This window comes from Solanum lycopersicum, chromosome 7 (assembly GCF_036512215.1).
Source record: "Solanum lycopersicum chromosome 7, SLM_r2.1".
In the NCBI taxonomy this organism is placed as follows: domain Eukaryota; kingdom Viridiplantae; phylum Streptophyta; class Magnoliopsida; order Solanales; family Solanaceae; genus Solanum; species Solanum lycopersicum.
In genome coordinates this window covers 5,635,461-5,645,914 of record NC_090806.1, presented here as the reverse complement: position 1 = coordinate 5,645,914, position 10,454 = coordinate 5,635,461, and the positions used below count along the sequence as shown (strand labels likewise).

The 10,454-nt window shown below is 33.5% G+C and overlaps 1 protein-coding gene across 1 annotated transcript; it reads left to right on the top strand.

The window, feature by feature from the left end:
- Nucleotides 1-3,191: 3,191 nt before the first annotated feature.
- Nucleotides 3,192-8,843, top strand: LOC101260951 (TBC domain-containing protein C1952.17c). The gene is made up of 5 exons (XM_004242773.5): nt 3,192-4,189; nt 5,093-5,196; nt 5,514-5,690; nt 6,414-8,281; nt 8,526-8,843. Exons 1-5 carry the CDS (start codon nt 4,020-4,022, stop codon nt 8,673-8,675), a joined length of 2,469 nt encoding a protein of 822 aa, XP_004242821.2. The 5' UTR covers nt 3,192-4,019; the 3' UTR covers nt 8,676-8,843.
- Nucleotides 8,844-10,454: the final 1,611 nt, after the last annotated feature.

The following is a 10,454-nucleotide window of genomic DNA, read 5'->3' as shown; positions in this document are numbered from 1 at the left end:
TTTTGAGTGAAGAATCTATAAAAAATAAGCTTACTTTACCTTACAAAAAATAAGAATAAAATTATACAGACTTTACTTTTTAAAATTTCACTTTCTTTTTTTAATTTCTTGATCATGTAAAATTATTTTCTTAAAAAATAAAGGTCACAAAATAACAAGATAAAAGAGGGATGGCTTGGAACATTCCTTATCACAATTATTCCATTCCATTTTATTTTACTCTTTCTTTTACACCCCCCCCCCCCCCCCAGAATGTTCATTATAAAAAATATATTTTATTAATTTTAATTTTTGTATGACATATTAAGATAATAAGATTAAAATTTAATACATCTTTTTAATTCAAGATCATAAAATTTAATATATATATTTTTTTAAATTTTATAGTAAATCAAAAGCAGAGAAAATTAACAAATTGAAACGAGAAAGTACAATTATCGCAAATATTTAAATGATTTGACCTTTGTGTATAAAATTTTAGTCCTCAAGGATAAGGTAAAAAATATCATAAGAATCACAAAAATTTATTTTCGAAATTTGGAACTTTTTTTTTTATTTATGGAAGTGATTATCTAAAACGACATTTGTGGCCAATGTTTATGTGCTGATAATAATAAATAAACTAATATGAACTTAGTTTTAAATATAAATTAGTAACCAAAATGTTCAAAAGTTGTTAGTGAAAGATTTTTTTTAGTGGTTTACAAAAGTATTTAATGCAATAAATTTGATTTTTATTTTTTTCAACCACTTATTTTATTTATAAATGTAATAAGAGGGGTATTTTTTTTTTTTCTTTCATTGTTTTATATGCATAATTTCCACATGCATTGTAGCCCAAGAAAATATATTGTCGGTGCAGACCAATTATTTGAAACTTTATTATGTCATATACGGTAAAATGTCGTTAAATTAATAATTTCTCTGAGATAATTTTCTTTCAATTTTGATTTGAATAAATAGGAAAAAAATCATCAATTTTAATAAAATAATAAGATAATAATATTTTCAAAAGATTCCTATATAAATATATAGTCTCATTTATATTATAAATTAATAATTCTTTAAAAGTACAAATATATCTAAGACAAGTGAAATATAATTTTATTGTATTTATTGTTGAAATTTGAATCTAGTTAAAATTTATCTTTATTTTTTTTTAATTTCATAAAAAAATTCTAATGTTATCTTTTCGAGCTGCACCATAGAATCGTATAGAATTCTAGATGCGATAACTGTTTTTTTAAGCATAAACTTAGGTTGGAGTGGAAGTTTGAGAATTCAACGTCAAGTTGAATATGAATTTAAAAAAAATTTGTAATTTTAACAAAAGATTAATATGTGTATTTAAATTGAGGTCACTAATTCACTATTAATTTTTCATATATAAACTTCGATTTTCCTTGAAATTAAATTTGTCTCTAACTTATAATTTCTGTAAATAATGATTTGACAATTAAAAATGTAAATTTTATATCCTCTACATCACACTTAACTTCCACTAAAAGCAATTTAAAAGTCTTTGATGTGTCTAATGAAAAAAGTAATAATTAATGTGTTCAGTAAAAGCAAAATATCATTAAGATTTTTTAATCATAAAAGTTGCATACTTATATATATTGTGACGTAAAATAATTCGATGCTCCATTCGTTTAATTTTATTTGTTATAATAAATAGTTAATCCTAACACATTTATTAATTACTTTAGTATAATTGAAAAAATGTAATACTAAAATTAAATAAGAATAATGTAACAAGAATTATACTTTAATTAACATTTTTTTAATAAGAATAAATAAAAATAAGTATGACAATAAAAATAAATCTGAGAATTTTTTTTTCCACATATAATTACTGAAAACAAAGAGATATGGGAGTCACATAAGAAAATGACAAAGAAAACTAGAACAATAATATTCTTTTTAAGTTGGTAAATTCATCTAATTTTGTCCTCTACACGTCACCTCTTAAAGAAAAATACAAAAAATAATAATTAGTGATATTTAATATGCTCAAAATCCCCTGTTCATAATTTCTTGTCATTATTTTTAACATATTAAAAATAATAAGCCAACATAAATTTAGATCTTATTCATTTTATAATTTACTACTCAATAATTAAAGTTCATTTACGGAATGAAAATACATAAATTTATATTCAATAGTTTTATTAAAATTCTAACTTATATAAATTTTGTATTGCATAATTCATGAATATATAACTTAATTTTGTGAGTGTCAATGAGGAAATTTATAGTTGTCAATTATTTTAATTTTGTATCATGTAACATAATACATAATGAAAAACTTAATTTTGGATCCCACACTTTGGTGAAATTATTGTAAAAATTGAATTTTAAAAATTGAATTATTGTAAAAATTGAATTTTAATTCATCTTGTCATTTAGTAATTTACGATCAGATTTTTATGATTTGACAATTTAAATTTTATTAAATGAATGAAAGTGAAAATATTTATTCGGTATCTATGATCTATATAAAATCATAACTAATTCAAATTTTCATCACATTACATAATATATGAATGGACAACTCAACTTTGAAATCTCTCCCTCAACGTTAATGGAGGATTTGAATCGAAAAAGAAGAAGAGAGATTTTCCTAATGAAATCGTGATCAAAATCGAAATTTTATTCGTTTTATCATTAAATAGTTCATAATCAGATTTATATAATTTGTAATTGAGCATTTTCAAATTTATTTGATAAATGCAAATGAAAAGTATATTTGATGTCTATTTATAATTTTTCGACAAGGTATCCATGAATCAGAGACAACATCTTTTCATGACCTTTCGTCTCTGACAGTATCCTTTCTTCTTAATGATTAGGGATCCACCCTAACCCTAGGTCATGTAACATAATACATAAATCGACAACTTATTTCCTCGACATCCTACACGCCACTTGAAAAAGTTAATTCAATATTTCATCTAGAATCCCAATTAATTTAAAATCTGTACCATGTAAAATAATACTTAAAACAATTTTGAAATTCTGTTCTAAATGGATGAATTGAATAAAAAATAAAATGAGAGATGTAGAAATCTAATGAAATCATCATCGAAACTCATGTCTTATAATTTTATCATTAATAAATAATAATCAGATCTAAGCAATTTACAACTTACCAATTTAAATGAAAAGAAATATTCAATGTCTATGTACGACTTTCTAACGTTCATGAATCATAAACGTATCTCTCCATAAACTTTCACCTCCGAAAATATCCTTCCTTCTTAATGTCCCGACATCCATCTTAACCCTAATTAATTTATATTCATATCACGTAACCTAATACACGAAAACAACTCAAACTCACCTCTCCCCTAACACCAACCCCAACTTGACCCCTAAGACTCACCTATTGCAACAAACACACAAAAGCATAAGTCAAGCACTTGCACTCCACAATTTTTTTTTTTTTACTTCTATTCCCCTTTTTGTATTTACCAAACAAAAACAAATTTCTTATTTTCCACCCTTTATTCTCTCTCATCCTTTTTTCTTGTCTACCAAGATTTTCTCTTTCTTCCAAATAAAATAAAATTACTAAAATTAACAAAAAAAATAAAATTCATCAAAAATATTCTTCAAAGATTAGACCAATGACCACCCAATACCCATCACTCTATTACATTTCTTGTCTATAAAACTTTTTTGCCATTTCTTTCTCCCCTAAATTTAGGTCAATTCTCCTTCTTGAATTCCTTGTTGTTCTTTCTTCTTCCTTTTACATTTCTCAGAAAAATCTTAACCCTTTGATTCAGCTTTTTTTTTTCTTTATATATATATTTTTCTTGAATTTTGGCTCTAATTTCTTAATTTTCTGTTGAAAAATTGTATATTTAAGGAGATTTAGCAAATGGGGTCTTCAAAAATTTCAAATTTTTTTGTTCAGATTATTGGTTTGATTGATTCTTGCTGAGGTTTGAGCAGCTGGGGTTGTTTGAGAATTTTCCTTTTTTTCCTAGCTGAGAATTTTTGGTAGGGAAAAAATGGCAGCTGGTCCAATTGAGTCAACAGTGGTTCTGGTGGTGGAGGAGTCGTCTCGTCGTTTTGGAGATCTGAGAGGTGTCCAGTGGCGTATCGATTTGGGGATTTTGCCTTCTTCTCCATCTTCAACCATTGATGATCTTCGTCGTGTTACCGCTAACTCACGTAGAAGGTATAGAATCTGCTTTGTTCTTTTGACCTTTTTGGGGTTGTTATGTTTGTTTCTTTTGGTTTTCTTGTTTGTTGTGATAAAAAGATGAAACTTTACACTTTTTGTTGATTTCTGAAAAAATTGGAAAACCCAACTTGAGATATGATGTAAATGGAGGCTGTACAATTGTGCTGATGATGTTGATGGTGATGTGTGGAGATGTATGATGGTAAAGAATAGTATGTTGCTAGCAGTTGACTAATTTGATTATCTATTTATATAAACACAATTGTATTTGCTTTTGAGATGTGTTCATCATTAACATAATTGTTGTGTTGAGATGATCTGTTTACCTGCTTGTCTGATGTTAAAGAATAGTATGTTGCTAGCAGTTGACTAGTTGGATTATCTTTTGTGTCATTGTTTTCTTGTCAGTTTTGTGCAGAGTTGTTGTTCTGAAGTTTATTTACATGGAAGCTCTTCTTTTTCAAGTCTAGATATGAGATTGTAGGTTTTAGAGGCTGTTAGTTTCTCAAATCTTGTGTTGAATACCTATAGAAAATTAAGGATTGAAAGCTTGTTCTTGATTGTTTGAATGCTCAGCAACTAACGCAGCTGGATTTTCCAGATTTCTAGATATATGATGTACACATTCACTCATTTTAATATCTTAAGCTCATTTACAAGTAAAATAATGTTGCATCTCATAAGCATGTTTTTCCTCAAATAGTAAAAATGCAGACTGAATGTACTGATATAAAAATGTTTTGTGTGCATTGCTCAATTTGATTGTACTGTTTCTTTTCAAAGTTTTGTGATGATCAAATTCCAGTGTGTTAGTTTCTTTTTATTTCTATGTCCTCAGTATGATAATGAGGTTTGTAATGTATAATGTTTTTGTGTAACATATTTTTGGTTGTGTAGGTATGCTTCTTTGAGAAGACAACTTCTTATTGATCCACATGTGCCTAAAGATGGAAGTAATTCTCCTGATCCTGTCATAGACAATCCACTGTCACAAAACCCTGGTAGGATATTTGCATCATTTTTTCATTTTCTTATCTTTTAGCAAGTGCATAGCTGAAAATTGTTCAAACTTCACCACACCTTCAAACATTTGAAACTTTTTCAAGATTCTTATTTGATAAAAACCATCCTGAAGAACTTCACAAAAGACCATCCTGAAGAAACGGTTTGTGTCCTGCTCTTGAAAAGTATATTTCCATTTTACTGTCTGAATTAGTAATTATTTGTCAGTTCTTGTATTTCCACTTTGTATTAGAAAGTACTTGGAGAAACTGTGGCTTGTGGTTGAGTATATGCTAATGGTGGTGCTGCAATGCAGATAGCATGTGGGGTCGCTTCTTCAGGAATGCTGAACTTGAGAAGATGGTGGACCAGGATCTTTCGCGTTTATATCCTGAGCACGGTAGCTATTTCCAGACTGCTGGATGCCAAGCCATGTTGAGGAGGATTCTGCTACTTTGGTGCCTTAGACATCCAGAGTATGGTTACAGACAAGGTAAAAACATTACATTGTCAAACTTATCATGTGCTACTGCTTACTGTTGAAGTGGAATAAGGCCTTAACTAGTCTGTGGCATCTCGTTGAGATACATCTTCAGTTTTATTAGTTAATCAAGATGTAAATTCTTCAAGCTTAGAAATCAAAGAGCAGGCACCGTCTATTTCATAACGAATGACATGCATCTATAATGTAAGCTTGGGCTCTCCCATGTTCAAGTGTATCAAGATTGTTTCTGCGAACCTATTAATTGTTCACATGCTCTACAGCTGCCTTCTTTGCAGTTTGTATATCATTTTTTTTATAACCGTGGTGTCCGGGCCAGCTTGTGCACACCTCGACTAATTCAATGGTATGCCTGCCACCTCCCACCAACAACAGGCACTAGTTAAAGTCTATCCACCAAAGCTAGGACAGATGGGAAGAAATCACTTAGAACCTGTTACTTCATGGTTTTCGCCCACTTCATTGACCATGAGGCCACATCTAGGACAGATGGGAAGAAAACACCCTTGGATGCTGCTTGTATAGCAGCTTATGACGTCCAAATAGTTCATTTTCTCTTGATTTCATCACTCCATGCTGTCATACCCTCCTTTTTTGAGTCCTTTACTTTCTGATCTTGAATTTATCATGTAACCTAATGCCTTAATTGGTAACCATCTATCATGTTTGTCTTTTCATTATTAATGGAGGAACTTTCTGCTTCTCTGTTTGCAGGAATGCATGAACTACTGGCCCCACTTCTTTATGTTCTTCAAGCTGATATGGAGCATCTTTCTGAAGTGAGGAATCAGCACGAGGATCTTTTTGCTGACAAATTTGATGGGTTCTCATTTCATGAAAATGACTTGACATATAAGTTTGATTTTAAAAAGTTTTCGGAATCTACGGAAGATGACATTGGATCTGAGAAGAGTCCAGGGAGAATTACTAGTTTAACTGAACTTGATCCAAAGGTTCAAGCAGTTATTTTATTAAGTGATGCATATGGTGCTGAAGGTGAGCTTGGTATTCTTCTATCTGAGAAGTTCATGGAGCACGACGCGTATTGTATGTTTGACGGTCTGATGAGTGGAGCTGGTGGTGCTGTTTCTATGGCACAATTTTTCTCTCCTGCACCATATGGTACTTCGCATACTGGATATCCCCCTGTTATTGAAGCCTCAGCATCATTATACCATTTACTTTCGCTGGTTGATTCCTCCCTCCACAGTCATCTTGTCGAGTTAGGAGTTGAACCGCAATATTTTGCACTTCGCTGGTTACGAGTACTATTTGGACGTGAATTTGCACTTGAAGACTTATTGATAATCTGGGATGAAATATTTGCGTGCGACAACAAGAAGTTGGGAAAACCTTGTGAAAATGATGGTGACTCCAGCTCTGGAGTCTTAAATTCATCCAGGGGAGCATTTATATCAGCTTTTGCAGTTACTATGATACTTCATTTGAGGTCTTCGCTGCTTGCGACGGAGAATGCTACTAAGTGCCTCCAGAGATTGCTAAATTTTCCAGAAGATATAAATCTGGGTAAACTGATAGCCAAGGCAAAATCATTGCAGGCTCTGGCAATGGATGCCAATAATTCAGCCCCAATAATTGATTATACTGGAGACTATGGTAGAAATCAGTTAACGGTTATAAGAGGTCACAGCCATTCAGTTGATTTAAGTTCCCCAAGAACTCCACTTGGCTCCTTAGTACCTGAAAGCTACTGGGAAGAAAAGTGGAGAGTTTTACACAAGGAAGAAGAGAGCAAGAAAAATAGTGCTGAGAAACAAGTTCCAACCCGAAGAAAAGGTTGGTCTGAGAAAGTGAGAATGCGTCTTACCAGAACTGAGTCTGATCCAACCCCATCTACAGTTGATAATGGAAGAAAGGTTTCCAAGTCATCAGTGAGGAGGAGTTTGTTGAAAGATCTTGCTCAGCAGCTTGGCGCCGATGAAGATGCAGAAAAACTTATTGATGATGAAATTAAGGAGCAAGAAGTTCCAGTTGACGTTGTCGGGCAAGAAGATAATGATGGAAATTTTACTTGCACATCTGAACAGTCGGGCTCCACTGGAAGTGCCGTTAGTGAACAGAATTCTTCTATATTCTCAGATCCCCAAAGTCCTGTTAGTGATGCAGATGATCATGGAAATAGATCTGAAAGAAGTAGTGTTGCATCAAATTTCTCTGCCGATGAAAATGATGCTGATGGCTATAGTGCTGAGGTATCTTGTACTAATCTGGAAGTTCCACCTCTCCCTGGTTCTGATCCCCCTCAGGAGACCTCGGGAAAATTGGAACAAAGTGTTGATTCTGGAGAAAAAGGTCCAGCTGGCTTGAAGGAGCGGAAACTTCTATCTGGTAAATTTCAGTGGTTATGGAAATTTGGACGAAATGGTGGGGAGGGGACATCCGAAAAAGGGGTCTGTGATTCCACAAAAGCTGACAATTGTGGGAATAATCCCGATGATCCTGCTGTATTGTCCACCGCTGATACATCTAATAACAGCGGAATTAGCAAAGGAGAATCTGTAGATCAGAATTTAATGGTTAGTCTGAGAAATCTCGGCCAGTCTATGCTTGAGAACATCCAGGTAAAGGCTGATATCTTGCTCAACTTGTGTATGTTGTTTGATTTTTATCATTTTGAAAGTATCCATTTTGGACATAACTTTGTCATCCGAATCCACACCCTCAACTTTCTGAAGGCAAAGACCCTATGCATCCATTTGTTACTTCTAAACCAGTTATACTATATCAGCAGTCTGATTATGGTATATACTATATTACATAATGTGATACAATTCTCTCCTCATTAATCACTCATCATTTGTGCAGGTGATTGAATCAGTCTTTCAGCAAGATCGCGGTCAAGTTGGAACCTTAGAAAACCTTTCGAAAAATGTTCTAGCTGGTAAAGGACAAGTAACAGCCATGGCAGCTCTGAAAGAGCTTCGGAAAATCAGTAACCTCCTCTCGGAGATGTAAGGAGTCGTAGAGAGTTCGTTAAGTCTGTTCATAGGTCTAGTAATTAAAATGTTCCAATTGCAGAATAATAAAAGTCTTATTCGGCTTCTCATATCTCAACTGTGAGCGATTCAAAATTTTGATATGTATCCAGGATCTTATATGTAAATACAAAATCCCCTTCAAGTATCCATTTTCATTTATGAAATGTAGCAGTAGATATCAATGCTCTTGCTTTTCAAGTGCAAGCAACAAGGCAACTGAGTCTGATAAGTTGATGGTTAGCGTAAACTAGCCAACTTATAGCGACTCCTTTGATCTTGAACCCAAGGATTTTGTACTGTAGTTCTCGAAATGTTTGAGATTGAGGCATAATTGATTAAAATTACAATAATGATAGATCTCAAGTTCGACCCTTGGTCCAGCCTCTGCAACATATCTCTATATTATCACCTCAGAAATTGTGACACCCATCCCCACACGTCACATATATCATACACAAAAAATCTTATAGGAACAAATGGAACATTATGCATGCTGCTAGACAACAAGAAGGACCTCTAGATGCAGAAGCAGCTAACAAAATGAGAAAATTGAAATTTCACGCAGATAATAACTTTGTTCTTCATATGTAATACAAAAAGCTTCGTACGGAAACTTGGCTATCAATGTCGTCTGGGCCAGTTGCCCCAACTGGACTTAACCATTTGACTTCTGACAATAAGAGAAAGAAAAGCCCTCTTGAGTAAGGGCTCTTGAGTTAGAGTTCGAACAATCGGAATAGCCAGGCCAATAATCCTTTTCTTTTATTAGGAATTGAATCCGAAAGAGACGCAGCAGCAGGGGGGGGGCATGGAAGATTGTTCCGCTTCGAAAAGCTAAGTTTTTTGGTTTGCCCCCCCCCCCCCCCCCCCCCCACACACACATGTGGTTGGCCTTCTTACCAGTCTGCCTCCTTTCTCTTGATGGAATATATCAATACCTTAACTCCAGCCTTGCTTGCGTTCTTCACCGGCGCTTGCCAGATGTATCACTCATCCCGCTCCCACAGAGTGGTAAGGGGTCTTCTTGTATGTTAAATTTTTACGGGAATGAATCGCATATGTTGGTTGAGAATTGCTCGGGAATTCATTGATATGACTTTGCCAGGTCCTAGAGAGGCTACTCTTCTTTTTTGTGGATCGAGTCGTTTTCCCTCTACACGCTACGCTATCCTCGGCGACGATAACGTCATCGGAGATGAGCGGGTGGCTGAGCGTTATTGCGAGCTGATTCCGCCACTGAATGTTCCGTTTTCGTTAGAGAAATCGTTAGTATCGTCAGTTGGTGCTTTGGAGTTTGCTAAGCGGTTCTTCGTACGCGGAGTGACTAAGGACTCTTTTCCTATCTCCTGTCGCATGTTAAGATCCTTAGTTAGTTCCATATCCTGCTTCCTGTAATGAGAGATATTATGTCTATGAATGTTCCACTGTTGTATCATTTACAGGAAGCTGGGTACCGGGTGTATACTCGGCGCACGACACCTCCTAGGAGACACTGGAATCAACATTTCCTTGTCTTTCACTCACCGAACGATGTGTGTACTCTCCCCCCAAAAAGAATTAACCAAGAGCACAACATTCTCCTAAGTACATTCTATTTTTGTTTCACTAGTCAACAACATAATCACATGCTCTTAAACATGAATTATAAAAACACAGTTTAACATCACCCTCTTAGAAAGAAGAGTATATATCATTTTTTTTTAATTGTGGAGAACACACATTCTCATAGATTTTATTGTTTAGCTCATATATATTT

What these genes read in the sequence shown, in the direction of transcription:
- LOC101260951 (XM_004242773.5), top strand. Translation starts at nt 4,020, where the DNA reads ATGGCAGCTGGTCCAATTGAGTCAACAGTGGTTCTGGTGGTGGAGGAG. An exon ending in ACCGCTAACTCACGTAGAAG is followed by an intron (nt 4,190 to 5,092) that starts GTATAGAATCTG and finishes TTGGTTGTGTAG; the next exon opens with GTATGCTTCTTTGAGAAGAC. An exon ending in CTATGCTTGAGAACATCCAG is followed by an intron (nt 8,282 to 8,525) that starts GTAAAGGCTGAT and finishes TCATTTGTGCAG; the next exon opens with GTGATTGAATCAGTCTTTCA.